Below are 17,423 nucleotides of genomic sequence, written 5' to 3' on the forward strand. Positions count from 1 at the left end.
CGGGTGCTAGTGCCGGTGTGCCAGGGCAGGATTCAGACGGTGCATGTTTACACCGATTCTTGGCCTGACATGATCGAAAACGTGTCGCGTCGTGTCCGAATCAGGTTGACTGATGACGTGCGACCGCAAGATTAAGTGCTTGTCGGTTTAGGTTGAGATGAAAAAAATTATGCGGGTTCGGTATCGACATTTTACACGCTAAGAGTAATCGAAAATGTCTTTATAATGGTAAAAATGTCACTTGTAATATAGGGTAATACAGTTACCGGTCTTAACTAAAGATTTTATGAATATATTGTGACGTGATATAATTATTAAAATTAATATTATTATATTTGGATTATAACTATTTTATAATATATATTATCATTGTAAATATATAAATAATTAATATAATTAATATAAAAATGATGATTAAATTGCTAAAAATATTATATAATACTATACTGTTGCTTGTACTTATACGATACATTATGAACATTGTAATTTTTATTTCAAAAATGAAAATGCAATAGGATTTTTTGTAAAAATGTCTTAAGTTACAAAGAAATGTTTTATTTGTGTGCGTCTGTAAAGTCAAGGCGACTCCTTAATTGGTTTGCTCTGGATTCCGGACGTCAAACTGGACCAGTAGATGCGAAGAGAGAAGCGGTGGCATCTGTGATCTTTACTGGTTTAAATTCGAGTCGGCCCCTTCATGGTTGAACTCAACGAGGATCAACAAGTTAGGAAGTTTTTTAAAACAATTTGCCGTTGGCTGCTAAAACCGATTAGAAACGGCCGTTTTGAGAGCAAAGCTGAATGCACGCGTAATATTTTTTACAAGGCGACGATATTTATATCCCTAAGTACCCTGTGACTTAGGGTGTTATTATATTTTTCACGGTAATAGGACATCTGTCCCAAAACGCTGAACAAATATTTATATTTTAAAACGCAAACACTCGTATGTAATTCGCCACAGCTGTGTTGACCCAAAAACATAAAATATGTGACATGGCAGGAGAGACATGCCAGGACACTGCATGGATACAATCTCGACAGATCCCAGCTGCTCCACGGAATCACTGCCGACAATAATACAACATGACACGCCAGCAGAGACTCTTCAAATTACAATACTTGCTATTTTAAAATGTAACGCTGCTAACAAAATCTAGCACTCAATAGCGGCATTTACATTTTTGTACATATATTCGACAACACTCAATATAAATGCCGTTTTATGATTTAGAAATAATTGAGTTTTATTTTTTCTAATATTTTATATTAAGCAAAAATAAAATGCTTCTGCAACGATTATTGATCTAAATGTTATCATTAAATTGATAAATTTAGTACTGATTTACTTAATAGAAAAACAGACACAATAAAATTTATTTGTAAACCTAATAATAAATTTCTAATTTACTACACTTTTTGATATTTTTTTTTATAAAGTAAAATGTTTAAAATAATATTTTTTTAATTTGTCTGTAGTATAAAGGTGTAACCGTAAATAAATATATATTATTATATTTTTTATTTGTAAGATACCCATTTTATTTACCATTCAAAATATATATATATATATATAAGTACGTTTTCAAGCTTAACTTTATAAAACGTTTACGTTCTTCGTTTTGATTGATAGGCTAAATTAAAAGTTGGATTACTCTTTATAAAATAAGATAAATAAAGAGCGTCGTATTTTATTTATCTAGAAGCGTACAACTTAATCAAGATGGTTTAATCTTAAATATTTATAAATTTAAAACACATTTCTTTTTACCGTAATATATTTAATGTATTTGTAGTAATCAGGATTTTAAGTAATTTGTTTTATCTACCTGACTAAAAAACAGTTTACAATATTATGTTATATAATGTATTTTCAAAACGTGCATTGTTAAAATATATTTTAATATACAGTGTAACGTTTGATGTATTTTGCGTCGTAAAACCATCAGTGTCTGTGAGTGTTCCCAGAATGACGTTAACCCTTTAAGTGTCGACCGGGGTCGTGATCTCCCCCCGACCAATCGTGGAGCGTTGCAATCTCCCCTTTTCTTTTTGTCGCACATACAATCACATATCACAAAATCCTCCCTAAAAATAAACCTCACACACGGTCGATAATATACAGAACAAAGGATATTTGCTATGTACGTGTCCGTGAAATGTTCGTATGGATATTTAATTGTAGTTCAATCAAATCGATCAGTGATAATAATTAATTCAGTGGATTAACATGAGAATGTAGCAACTGCGCTGGAATCAGCACAGATTCGTATAATGAATAACCTATGTACGGATGAAGAGGTTATATACGATAACGAATTCAATCTGATTTGATTTGATTTTAGAATTGATTAGGTATACGCATGATTGACGGTTCAATACAATTATTTGATAGAAGAAACCCATTTATTAAATTAGGATTTAATTTTAAATTATAAGATTTTTTTTAATGGAATATCTTATTATATATATATACATACACATGTAAACACGAATAATGTTAAAGCTTTCAAAATAATGTGTATAAGGAGATATTGCTGTTGAATTGCATCTCTTGCATGTTTCTGTTTATGGCAATGAATAATAAAAAAGAGGAAGAAGTGTCGTTTATAATGAAAAATGCTGAAAAGGATATCCGTTTTTACTGTTACAATTGTACTTTCTTTTAGTTATGTCTGTGTGTTATTTATATTACAATAAATTGATAATTTCAATGGTTATTGATGTGTCTGTTTAAATAGTAAAATAAAAATATATTGATATTATTTTTATCTCGTCTTTAAACAAAATCTCTCGCGTGATTTTTGTACACACGTATACCTATTTGTGTATTAGTAGCAACCATAATCTGGTTTCTGGTTATTATATTACTGAGTAATATTACCGTTTTTTGTCAAAAAGTTAAGGAGGGGCCCGCTCGCCCGTGGGAGCCTTATTGGGTTCTTTATGAACCCACTCGGCAAGGTGGAAACTCATTGCCGCAGTTAACGTGAACCAATTTGCAAAAATGTTATCAAACGTCTGCAAGGGTAAAAGTTTGCCTTCGCCAGACGCTTTCGTCGGCTTTTATCCGAGATATCATTGGGAAAATGTTGTAATCGTGAAACCTCAACTCGGTGGCCAAGCCTCTTCGTTTGCCGCCATTAAGTTGGACTTACTCGGGTTAGTCCATTTTCGCGACGAAAGTAGTAGTACAAGGGTGGTTATGCAAGAATAATTTAATTACTACTAATTATAATTAAAAGCATAATTATTTTTTTAATCTGTTTTCTTAAGCCATTTTACTATTTGTTTGGTAGTATATATATTGTAATATAGCCATGGATAACGCTTAGATAATTTTTAACATTGAAACAGGTTTTGATTTATGGTAAATACATTATTGCGTTATCAATGTACATTTTACTATGTTTACCAGATTACAATTTATATCAATAGTTGAAAGTTTTAATAATATTTATTATAATATATGTTAATTTGAAACTATTTTTTTGGCAACACTGCACGGCCTAGATCGTCACTTGACCTACTTCTGGATCGTCTCCCACTTCCCATGAGATTTTTTCAAAGTGCATACGTGTCAATGAAGATTGTTTTTAGTTAAAAAGTACACGTCAATAATATATCATTGTTTTATTACAAATTTTATTCTATCAGGTATATAATTTTAAACTAAACTCGAACGAGTTATCAAAAAAACTATAACAAATTAACAACGATTATATACGAATGTAATTAACTATAATCATAGCTTACAATCAATATATGTTACTATGCATAAATAGATTAATTTTATTTTAATTTATTCGTGAGAATAAGGAAATCCAAAAAAGCTGGATATAAAAATAATATATTTATTTTTAATTAAAATCTTACAGACACTTAATTAATTAAAATTGCTAGGGTTTATATGGGATTTGTACCTAGGGCTTTCAATAATTAATCAACGCCTGTTTTATAAATATATATTTAGGTCTTTGATTTCTTTTAGCTTTTGTGCTAATAAAATATAATTTTTAGATTTTAAATAACATTATCTCTAATAAATTTATTATTTTTCATTTTATTAAAAATATACAAAAAAAATTGTATTTTTGAATGTTAAATCTTTTAAGTGTGTGACTTCGTAGCTAGTGAAACGCTTAGTGGAATCCAGTTACTTTTTTATTAGAATATATCAAAATTGCAACAGACGATAAATGGCGCGATATTTTTATTGAGTGGCGGTGGAGAAGCTGGCGCAGGGATGATGTTCGTGGGAGGCCCTTAAAGGTATTGTAAGTGGCTTGATAGTGACAGTATAGCTAAAATATTTATGTTTTCCCGTTATATCTCATGGTTTTACACTTTTTTTAGACAATCGAACATGTAATAAGCTTAGCGGAAATAAACAAATTCTATTACACCCCAAAATTTGTAATTAACCGTCGCATCGAGAGTGGGCGAATCAAGACTCCTCATTAAGTCAGACAAAACGTATACAAGCGAACATATAGCGCATAAAATTCACTTCTATTAGCGCTTTCATTCAAAATTTACTTCCGACAAGAAGTCGCTAACGATCATTTGAACCCGCACTAGGTAAAAATTCCCATATCAAAGACTGAGAAGAGAAGAAAAAGCAACTACTTCCTTCTTCACGTCAACCCTAGTCAAGCTACGATGTCCAAAATCCATGACCAGAATACGAGACGCATACAAGTCGACGAGAACCTTACGTATTTATATTAAATGCACACACTGTACGTGTACATAAAATATTTGGCAATAATAATTAAAAATAACATTTTCCTCACATAAAAATTTATGAAAATATATTGTATAATGTTTTAAATCTGAATTTAAAAAATGACTCACAATAAAAAATACTTTCACATTTTTAATATTGAAAATTTTATTATACGAAAATAGCCCTACGCTACGTGTCACACAACCCATAATAGTGAAGTTAGCACTGAAGTGAATTTTTCACTTAAATATTAATTAAGCATGGCGAGAAGAAATACATGAAAAAAATCGTATATGTGTCTCTGTTTAACTCAATAGAAAAAATATCAGGTATTTTTGAGACTTTTTTTACTAAAACAAACTTTTAAACTGCATTTAATATTCAAGTTTCTTAACCGAACAGAGCTAATACTAAAACTAAATTTATAAGTCTATTGATAACATATACTTTTAAGGAATAAGTTAAGTTACTTCAATTTTACGAATAAAACATATATAGTTTATGTTAAATTGTTAGTATTGTTGGCACACAATTAATTTTTGCAAATTTTTCTATCGGTTTTAATTACGTTTCGTACTTTTTTATTTTTTTTACACATTTTACATACAAATTGTCTAATAAAGTCTTACTGGTAGCACTTAAGTCCTACCAGAGTGCCTCTAGGGACCTCTCCTAACAACTGGACATTTTACTACCACAACGATTATGGGAGGGAATATTTGCGAGGGAAAATTAAGTGTAATTATGCCAGGACTCGTCTATCGGCAAGATTGCTCGTAAACTGCAATGGCCAAAGATAAATTTATCCACTTGAATGCGTAATTCTAAATTTAGAATATTAAGTTTTTAAGATATAGAACTAGATAAAGCTTAATAAAATAAATATCTAGAGATAAACTTTATTTTGGTTGATTTAATAAGATTATTTTATTTATTTAAACAATCAATGTGTTATATAAAAACAGCAATAAAATTATGAAACTATTTTGTGACTTTTTATAGTAATAAAATGTCATTTAGTAATATTTTTTTTAGCTCATTAATTTGTAGAAATAAGACAATCGTTTTAATTTTTTTGGTTTACATAAAGCATAATTAAAATGTCGATAGCTTGAACTTAAAATTATTAACATTACATATTCGCACACTAGATTTTCCAAATAAGATTTCAAAAGTAAAAAGTATTTTAAAGTAAAACTAAATACACGTCGAAGATATTGGTTTATTAAAATAAATATGTCATATTCAATTTGCGTTTGCTATATTTTATTCTAGACTTATTTCAGTTTGAGCATTATGTTCCGGGTACATAAAGCTGTAAAATATTTTGAAAATGAGACATAAGGGAACTTGACAAGCCTCTTCCTTTCTTCGTGACCTTCGTCAGTAGAGCCACTAGACAGTTATTTATTGTCAATGGTCTATACAGTGCGTGATGTCTTTGAATTTTTCATTCGGTGAGCAGACGTTGAAAAATAATCCACAAACTCTAGGTAGCAATTTGTACCAAAGGAGATTAATATATAACAATATAAAGTGTAAAGCGATATGTTCAACCAATATTTTATTTTCACTGAAACCCATTATGGTGCACTGCACAATTAAAGTTGTATTCATTAATTTTGAATACGAAATGTACTCTACGTTTGTGAATTATACATATTTTGCATAGCTCTTTGTTTGCGTACCCTATTGTTGATTCGAAATTAATTATAGCTTTATTTAAATTGAGAAGATCCAATTTGGCTGAGCAGAATTACACGTGCTATAAATAATACTGCTGGATTTTTAAAATATTAGCAATAACTATATTCAATTAGATATTGATATAAATATTAATTATTTAAATGCAAAATTAGCGTATTCTAAGTAAAGATACAGAGCAAACTATTGAAATTGCGCTGATAAAATAAACGTAGTTAAAATTTTTATATAAATAAATAACGGTTATAATAATGAATATAAAAAAACGTTTCTTTTTGATTCTCAACTTAATTAAACGTTTTTCATGATTTATGAAAAATATCATTGGGGCTAGATGATTGCTTTTGCGTTGAAACAACTCATATAATATAAGAAGCCTTAATAGGGAATTTACAATTTGAAGGAGCATTTTAAAGATACCTTTCAGGGATTCGTTCAAATAAAATATTATATAACGTAAGATCTCAAATACGACCTTCTTCAAAGGATATTAAAAAAAATAATTCAGGGATTTTAATCTCGACGTTTCTGCTACTGCTAAATATCGACTGTGTATAATTTAATTTATAGCAATAATAAATGAAAGAAAATTAACAAATGTAAAATGATTTTAATTCGATTTGTTATTTTATGAATTGTTAAGATATATTTAAAGCAAAATATTTAAGGCTATGATTGAATTTATTTAACTAAGTCAATTTAAATATTATAAGCAATAACAATTTAAAAACATATCTCAAAATATTATGCATGTACAGTATATGTGTATTACCGGTGTACTTAAAATTTCATTGATGTTACGGTGAAATCATATCCAAATATATTTTTACTAGTAGATATATATTTTTACTAGCAAAATATACCTGATTTAGTAAAATGTTATGCCGCTGTCGTTAAAACTTAATTTGACAGTTGCAAAAAATACTAGACCTATTGGAAATTCTAGAACTAACTATAATTTTTAAACCTTCATAAGGTTAAGGTTAGGTTAAAATTTGGTTTAATTTATTTTTAAAATTGTAGTATTATGTCTGACGAAGTGCATAAAATGCTGTAAATCTCTGATCATGTGAAATATTTGATCAAATTATCTATTTGTTTTACTGATTTGTTTAATTAAGTAAACTATTGTATATTTTAACTAGTGAAAATATAAATTTACTCTACTTTATTTGCGTTAACACAGTCAGTTCGAGAGCTATCCATTTCATCGTTATTTATAATTTATAAAGATATGGCAAGCTTGGGCTTACGTCCCTACTATTAGCTTAATAAAGCACACGATACGGATATATATTTGATATACTTATCATTACTCCGGTTTATTTTTGGAACACATTTATAGATTTTTTTTCTGTATATTTTTTTCTATAAAATAATAAACTGTAGTAATGATAACGATGTTGTCTTGAGGCTGTATAAACAATCCGCCAATACTCAGTAACTTTCAACTGCATACTTTAGAGTGCCCTAGAGAGTCGCGATTGCTTCCTTTGTTCTTAACCGTCGGGGTTAGGACGTTAGCGCTTGAGATACTTCTCTTGCATGAGCCATACAGCTTTTCATCGAGCTTGCCAAACACAAGAATATCTCACGATAGCTACGAGAAGCTATTCAAATTTATGTAGAATGATGCTTATCAATTTGAGGTGTGCATCATAATTCTGTTTTAATAATTAAATGTATACTTATTAATAGTATAATCTGATCAACATGGCTTGACAGGTCTTTCCAATGCTATGATGACCAAATTTAATAAAAATTAACTTACTAGTAATATATTTACATTAACTGTATATTTTTAACCTTATTGATATGTTTTAGTTGTACATTTTTTCTGAACTGATAAGGGTACTGATTTATTTGGGTCGTTAAATATTGGTTAATTTTTTTTATATTAAACCGCGTTAATAACATTTTTCATCCCACATCCATTCCAGTTAATTAATTACGCCACATCCTGTATTTTGACGCTGAGTCATGAATAATTAATGTTTTTCTGTTTTAATTACATTTTTTAATAGTTAAACTTTCCAAACATAGACAGTGTATAGATAATACGGTTAAACTACAAACTCCCATCTCTCTTTTTGGCGTTTCGTTTCCTGATATTGGGGACATAATCTGAGGCGAGGTCATATTATCGAAGTCTCGATCTTATCTCTTCTAACGCTGTTTTCTATGTTGTCATTTAAATACCTACATATATACTATATTAAAGCGTTTCCGACGTTTATGCATACGCATAGTCATTTATTTTGATGCCACATTTCATTTTTATGCTACGATATTTCGCAACAATCGTTTTTTTATATTCAAATGCCACGTATATATGATAAATTATTCGTTTCTGATAAGGCATACAAACGTTTCTAAAAACACTGACGTGCAGAAAACAAAGCAAATAAAAGTGACTTTTCGACATTACGCGATATGATACTACGTGAAAAGTTTGTTTTAGTGTGACGCCGTAGTTGCGACGGCGATAACACATTGTTTCACGAAAAAAACAGTTTTTTTCACCAGACACATGTTATGTACACACCCTGCTAGGGCCCCACAAAGGGCCCAATTGTTTGTCAGAAACATCAAAGGGGTCTTTCGGGTGAGCGGACACGTACGGGGGCGCCGTTGCGTAACTGAAAAATTCAAAAAAAAAAAAACGTAAAATAACACAAAAAAAAAGAAACAAAAAGCAAGAGGAAAAGAACACATTCAGGCATTGGGGGCCCTGAATTAAGCCGGTGTCCGTGACGGAGTCACGTGACAGGACCTCAAGAGACCTCGAGGGTCCTTTTGTAGAAAAGACGATACGCACGGATTTTGCCATTATTTCAGAGTCCATACACACACAGCTGTACCAAAATGTATGAATAAAAAAGCAGAGTGACCTTTTTTGTCTGGTTGGTGAGCGGGGGGTTTATGAATAAAAAGCGTAAATTTCATTACAAAATATGCGAAGTGATTCCAAAAACTCTTTACCGATTCATATTTATGTGTGTAAATAGCTATAAAGAAATTTAAATTTCAATTATTATGACTAATGAATTTGTGAAAAAACTCTGCAATGTCTAACCTTCTGTCATTACAAAAATATACTATGTTTATTTTTATAAACGCACAAACTTGTGCTCTCAAAAAAATTGCGAAATTCTTCACAAATTCATTATTTTAGTATAATATTTTTCATATGTACTTTAAACTGATATTCTAATTTTATATAATATCTAGCCCGCTTCCTGTTTGTAAAAATGCGGGCTTAAACGTATTGTTTTAGTTTATACAAATTGGCTATATATGTTAAATATTGTTAAAGCAGCAACATTGATTTAATCTAATGATGTATTTTAAAATACAAATATAATATCTATATTTTGCTAAATACATGTATGTACTTATCTACCAATATGTACACATTAAATAAACAGCATTCATTATCATTATCAGTTTTGTATAATAATCTTTTGAAGAACTGCAAATCTTTGTGCAGTTTTATTTTGTGTACGGCATATAATTAATATAATAATTAAAAACGAACTTTTAAAATAAGTGAAATGTGTATGTAAATTTTTCACAGTTTCACAACCGAAGTTAACCCCTTAAGGTGTGTAATTCGAAGTTGAAAGCTGAGCATTAATTTAAATTAAACCCGATAGTTCAAACGCAACGTTGTGGCATTAATTTACAAATAAATTTTCTTCTGACAAATTAATTAAGGACGACGACGAGAATTTTGCCAGCGTATACCACAATTCGTCGCAAAAAGCTACCCTCATCATTGCATCAGCTGCGGTTACAACCCTTAGAATTTCAGTCGCCACCTTTGCTAAATGCGGTCTCAGAAGTCTGCGGTTGACAAATTCTGTTACTATTTCAGAAATTCGAATCAGAACGAACAGACTTCTACGCACATATTACATATTACATACCCCACGTCACTGTTTCCTGAAGTTTTTTGACCGCAGACTACTGATTTTTTATTTTTTATTATTAATATTATTTTTGTAATTATTTTTATAAAACATACGTATGTGCTTGCCAGAAAATAAAAGTAAATTGATCACGTCCTCATTAATAAAAGGAATATTTAATAGAAGAAGCGAATTTAAAAGAAAACATATATCAGTTAAAATAACTAGTTAGAACAGCAATAATATACGATTGCTCGGAATGGAGCACCTACAATTTTTTTACAACTTATAAGTCATTTAAGATTAAAGAATAAAATTAACATATTACTTATTTTTATAGTTTAAATATCTTAATTGGAGAACACTTCCATAATCATTAAAAAACGATAATAAACTACTTATCTTTAGAACTAGTAACTATTATAAGACTAAATCTAAATTTAAACGTAAACATGAAATGCCTAAGCATATTTTAGCTTAGCGACTTGAATTCAATTTATTGATGTGGTAAGTCCTAATAAAATAGTTAAGAATACTATTTATTTTAACAATTTAAATAATTAAATAGTGTGTTTTTTTATTTGTATCGTATATTTTTAATACCTTTTTCTAAACAAAAAAAAATATTTACTAGCAATTTCCACATATTTTTAATGTATGTATTTTTTTGTAATATAAATACTGTGATATGCTATATTATAAAATACTATAAGTTTCAATTTATAATCTCAGCATCTTTAAATACACCACAAAGACAGAAACAAATTCTATTGATAAAATCAGCAAATAAGTATTTTGTACTTTTCCTTATTTTAATTTTCATCTCTAATCTACTTATGTAAAATAAAAAGTTGTTTGAAAAAAAATTAAGAGTTTGTATTTTTATTTTTTTAAACATATGTAAAATAAATTAAAAAATAAAATTTACAGGTAAAAGAAATTAAAATAACATTTATATTTGGTTTATTTGTTAAGTCTTACACTTTGTCAATAGTCATTTAGAAAAACGGAAATGGAACAACAATTTATCAAAATTACCCATTGAAAGTTTTCCTTGATTGTTTTTAAATGTTACTCTTATACTTTACCCTAATACTATTAAAATTGCTATGATATCTATCAAAACATTTAAATATAAAATAAGTTTTTGCTGTTTTTAAGGAAGCTTTATACAATTTAATCTTAACAATTTTGCTGCCATAACATTTATTTGTCGTAAAAAATCTGATTAATATCTTTAAGGCTTTGTAACCCTAATAGGTGTGAATTCGCAGCCAGTAAGATGCAGGTGGAATCTAGTAAGAATCTTGTTTAGTTTATATTACATGTATTGCGAGTTACTATAATGGGCGAGATCGTTATTCTGTGAGCGATGGTAGAGTAGCTGGTGCAGGGATGATGTTAGTGTTCTATTATATCTTAAAAAATTATAGCCAGCAGTGAAATGATTCATGTAGATGTTTTGGTGTTACAATCAATTCACTGTGCATTTTTAAAGAAATATGTACACTCAAAAAATGTTTCAATAAACAGTAGCAGAATAAAATATGGTTTAGGAATTCACATAACTACATATCTTTTATGTAATAAAATATTGTGTTCTTAGAACTAATTACATATCCCAGTTTATTTGTACTTGAAACCAATAATTTTGATTTTAAAAGCAATACATTTAAACTTTGTCATTAACATTTGAAAGTATATCCGGCAAGTTTTTTTACAAATTCCCGTTCCTTTCCCGGTAAATCAAAGGTACATATTGCTGCCATAAATTACGGCTACGGCTTTAAGCGATTCGGTTTGCGGTAAAATTGCAATTGTAATTTATAACCGAAAGTGGTTTTTCGGAACGAATTGCGCGGTAAAAGCTGTAGGTATGTCTACGGGCGAGACCTTCAGATTTACTGAGCTGAGGTTTAGAGACTTTTAGCTTGACCGGCTTTTTTATAATTGCTTTAAATCATACCGTGCAAGTCTTCTACTTCCGTGAACCATGAATATATTAGCAAAATGCTTTTCTGTGTTATGTCGTAAGCAAATATTATCTATTAATATATATTTATGTCTATATAAATACAAAAAAATATGTTCTAGTGATTTTTGGAACAACCTGTATATTAGACAAACAATTCATTATTTGACCTAACATATGACGTCACAGCGAAACTTCCCGCATACGCAAATAAAACATGATTTATTTATCAATACACTCAAATCTCTTCCTATGTTGCGCGCTCTCGGAAATAAAATGAAGATTTATTCTCGAGAAAGACAGAAAGAAAGGGGTGGAAAATCTTACACGAAGAAAAAAAACAGGACAAAGACTACCGAAACACTTGTCCCAGGTACGAGAAGTGCAAACAAAACAGCGTTCATTTGTATTCGAGGCCTTTCTATCGAAAAGGTAGAAACTTTTATATAGTTGTAGCACAAAAATACTGTATACAGTCATATATAATGGTATGTAAATTAAGGGATTCCATATGTGGATATATCCGTTTTTAAGGATATTCAAGGGTCAGTTGTGAGAGATATTGAATTTGAGTGGGTGAATTGATTTACATCGTCAGTTGGAATTTTATTGGATTGTTGTCTTTTTGGACACCGATTTTATTTTACTATAATCAGTTAAACCACATTTTTAATAAATTATATATTAATATTTTTATTCATTAATAAAAAAGTGTGTTATAATATTTTCATCCATTTATTTTTACTGTACTTCACACAGGAAAAGCGTATGTTATTATCGGTATAAATAGCTGCATATTTTTTTTTCTTAATGCCGCTGAATAAAACACAGCTATTACTCATTAAAATAATTAAAAAAAAAAACTTTTAATGTGTATATTATCCTTTTTAAATAAAATAGTTTACTATCTCAAAATGATTTTATGCAATAAAAACTAGGTCTAAAATGTGACTTTAATTAACAGTACTTAAGTATCAATGCAGTTAATTGTATTGCACTGGTTTATTCATAATCAATATTTATAGATTCTTTTAGTTAATTATTGTTGAAAAAATAATATAAAAGTACGTTTACTTATAAAGCTACATATGTAAAAATATTAGTAACTCAATTTTCCTTCACCCAGTTTAAACAAATAAGAGCCATTATTTTCCTTAAGACATCACGCTACATTACATCTTAATTAAAATGCAGATGAGGTTTCTTAAACATATTACTTTTTGTTTTTTATTCATTTAAATGCAAATACTTTGAAATAGGATTACATGACATGAAATCGAATTTTTTTTTTTCGACTTCCTGTTTTTCAAAACCATTCATGTACATATATTTAGAAAGGTGACGCGCGATGTTACTGCTTACCATTATTAAGAGATGCACGTTTTTATTAGGAAGAAGTAGTGAAATTATAATAAAATCTAAAATCCAATATGCGTGTAATATGAGAGCTTGATATATGTTCAATGTTAGCCATAAAAAACTGTTCCGATTTATATTGTTTAAATTTAAAGGAAAATATTTTATTTTATTCCTTTGTTTTGATTTATTATTTAACATGTTTTGTCCTCCTAATATGTATGTATATATTTATATTTATACGATCATTACATTTATTATCTATAATATATATAACAATCCCACATATGTTCACATTTAAGCAAATCAACCCACATACCAATCATTGCTAACGTTACATAGGTGTATGTATGCATGTACTAATATATATAATAATACAACAGTATTTCAACCGTAATTTAACAAAAGACACGTAATATAATACGTTCGAGTGTTAATAGTGAACTGAATATACATATTATAGTACAAAGCTTTTTGCTTCACCAGATTTGTATGTATTTAAATTAAACTATATTAAAATAATATAATAATGTTTTTAAAGTAAAAACCAACATTAAATATTTTTATAAAAAAATCAATTATATCGTATAAATAAAAACTTATATTTCTATCAATCATCGCAAATTTTGATGTGAGACTTTACGTAACCCTCTTTATCCCGATTTCATAGGTACCTATTGCCAATATCCGATACTTTTTCAGCACGCCAAATTGAATCTCTCACGTAACCTTTTTTTGTTATTCTCGAATTTCAGATGGGCAAAGGGACGTGAAACATCCAGTTCTGATGTACATCCACGGAGAGTCGTTCGAGTGGAATTCTGGCAATCCCTACGACGGTTCTGTGCTGTCCAGCTACTCGGAAATGGTAGTCATCACCATAAATTATCGCCTGGGGCTGTTCGGTGAGTTACGCAAAATTTATTACATTTTTACCTCTCGTCAAATGCGCTGACTTTTTATGGAACAAAATGTGAAGCGATCGTCCAAAAAAGGGACCTATTCAAAATACAGACTGACATGAAAACTTCGTAACTTATCTTTATGGTGTTGCTTAAATTTTTTTTTGTTACAATCTGTCTTTTAATCCAGAAATTGTACCATTAAATCTCACATAGGTAAATCGTCCATCAGCGATTTATCAGGACAACTATAAATCAATAATGCTTATCTTTACTATTCTAGTTAATCTCTCCGTTATTAATTTCATGTTTTTCTAATCTTGCCTTTTATTTTTCATATTTCACTTCTTCCTTGACATTTTTCACTTTCAAGTATTTGTGAATAAAAATGTTTGCGACATAGAGTACGCTCGGCATTAGGATGCCGGTTTGTTATTGTGTGTGTGTACATGTATATGAAAGGGAGAAACGATGTAGCGTGTACTTCGTTGTCTCGCTTTCTCTTTTAAGGACAGTCGCTAAATCGTCAACGCTGGTATTCTTCATTAAAGTGCAGTGTGGCACAGAAGTTCGATCTTTTCTAGTGATTTATTTTAAATAATTTTGTGTTGATATTGGTTTAACCCAGATATGCCCACTGTCCCATGGGTAGATCACTAAACTCGTGCCACTGTTTTTTTATTTATAAATGAAATTTTAGGAAAACAAAATTTCTTAGGCATATCTGGGTTAATTGATATCAATGCTTCAAATATACACTGTTATTTGTTCTCTTACCCGTGGATTAAAATATTTTAATTATTTTTCCATTTATCCGTACGTTGTTGGTTTTTTACACTATTATCTGTAAGGCTTAAAAAAGTTATTATTCTTATCGTTGCGCCAATGATATTTTTTTAATATATTCAATGGACTCTAATGATTTAATAGAGTCGTCGAGCCATTAAACAATCTGCGAATAATTTCTTTCCCAATTTTATATCTTTTTGCTTTTGAAGAATAGCTAAAGACTTTATAATTTTTTTAACTAGTGAAAGATTTTGAATTTTGCAAATATTTAATTAATGACATCAATGTCTGGTTTCTTCGATTATATAATATATTTTTAACTGTCCATTGAAATTTCTAACTTAGCTCAGATGTATGTATGTTAAATAAACATATATTTTCTTTTAAAATAAAAAAAAATAAATATTCTGAGCGAAATTGTTTTGAGCCACACAGTTCACGCACACAAAAACAAACCGGAATCCTTATCCCGAGCGTACTTTATTATGGAGCATCAAATATCATGATTAAAATTTTTTTTAGAACCTGTGAAATATTTCTATGTACACACAAACTGGTTAAATGATATATTTGTATACAAAAAGCATAGTCTCAGTTTTGTTTATTAGTTAGTTTTTTTTCCAGAATAGACAATGATTGTTTACTTTTACTTCAAATGTGTTTTTTAAGGTAAGCACTCTGCCGAGGTGCATCCCTAAATACTTTGCACCATAGGATTATGGAATTATTGCGTTATTTATTAAGATGTTTTCTTATGGTATATGTAACATAGACAGACTTCAGCTAGTTCTTTAAATATACAGTCGTTTTTGCATTTTTTTAAGGTTCAATTGGAGATTATATTACTTGATAAAGTTTAAAATAAACTTGCTGTCCAACTTTTTTTAACTACATAAAATAGAATCATATACAATTTTTTATAGTATTTTAAAGTATTTTCAGAAGGCTAAAGTCGTACATTTATTGCTTGAAAACTTTATTAACTCATAAACACATTAAAGTAATAAATAAAAAAAATATTTTATCCATACAAATACATGCGAAAAGACTTTAAAAATGACTATTATATGTATTTTTTAGAATATATATATATATATAAATAAACTAATGCATAATAATACATTCATTTCAGAAATGCTCACTCAACGCTGGGTTAGCTTTAACAGAGACTTAAGCTTTTTAAAATAAATAGTAAATATAAATATTACTACTAAATCGAGTTCAGTTATTGCCATTAAACTATAACTTAAAATACTATAAGAAACAAATTTAATAACTAAAAATATTACAATTAGTGCTTAGATATTTATTAGCCAAGTCGTACAGTTCAAAGTATTCATCATCATAATTAAGCTCTTGGGGCTAATGGCAGAAAAACATCTTAGTAACGTTGTCTTTTTTGTCCTACCGAACGATCTTTAACGAATTGTCGCGTTGGGGGACGATTAAAAGGGAAACCAGGGTACCAAGGTGGCCCTGTATGGGTCCGATCAGAATTTATGGTGTGCGGTGTGCGGATTTATGAACTTTCGTACTTTGTCCGTAGGATTTCTGAACGCGAACCCAACACCGCATTTGAAAGCCAGGGTAGCAAATTACGGACTAATGGACCAAATCGCCGCTCTCCATTGGGTTCAACAGAACATTGAGCTTTTTGGAGGCGATCCAGCAAGTGTTACGCTTTTGGGTCACGGATCTGGAGCGGCCTGCATCAACTTCCTAATGATATCGCCGACCGTCATGCCAGGTATGATATTTTTCAATTTTCTCCTAATGCTAGATTTTAAAATTGCTTGAACTACAGTTTTGTCCGTGAGTTCATATATGTACATAAAGATGGAACCTAAAACTACAGTAAGATTAAGAAAATCTTGGATATAATATTTATATAATAATTAGCATTTCATATATATCAAACACGATAGAAAATATAATAAGATTCGAACACAGGTCTCTCAGGTATAAATTACCGACCTATATCACTGGTCTATCGTGTTGATAACATATGTATTCTGACTGTATGGTCCATGAAATGCGGTTTATTTGAGTTATTACTGTAC

At 29.5% G+C, this 17,423-nt stretch overlaps 1 protein-coding gene across 2 annotated transcripts in view; it reads left to right on the forward strand.

Annotated features, from left to right (window-relative positions):
* The window catches only part of LOC148233277 (neuroligin-4, X-linked-like), a 388,707-nt gene that overhangs the window by 273,959 nt on the left and 97,325 nt on the right, over window positions 1-17,423 (forward strand). For both annotated transcript variants that reach the window (XM_088190274.1, XM_088190275.1), the window contains exons 4-5: window positions 14,428-14,577; window positions 16,910-17,110. In XM_088190274.1, the coding sequence (XP_088046400.1) occupies window positions 14,428-14,577; window positions 16,910-17,110 (351 nt within the window). The remainder of the gene's footprint in view (window positions 1-14,427; window positions 14,578-16,909; window positions 17,111-17,423) is intronic.

The sequence above is a fragment of the Plectrocnemia conspersa genome, unplaced genomic scaffold, assembly GCF_051122295.1.
Source record: "Plectrocnemia conspersa isolate PC_06_02 unplaced genomic scaffold, ASM5112229v1 ptg000008l, whole genome shotgun sequence".
Lineage (NCBI taxonomy): Eukaryota > Metazoa > Arthropoda > Insecta > Trichoptera > Polycentropodidae > Plectrocnemia > Plectrocnemia conspersa.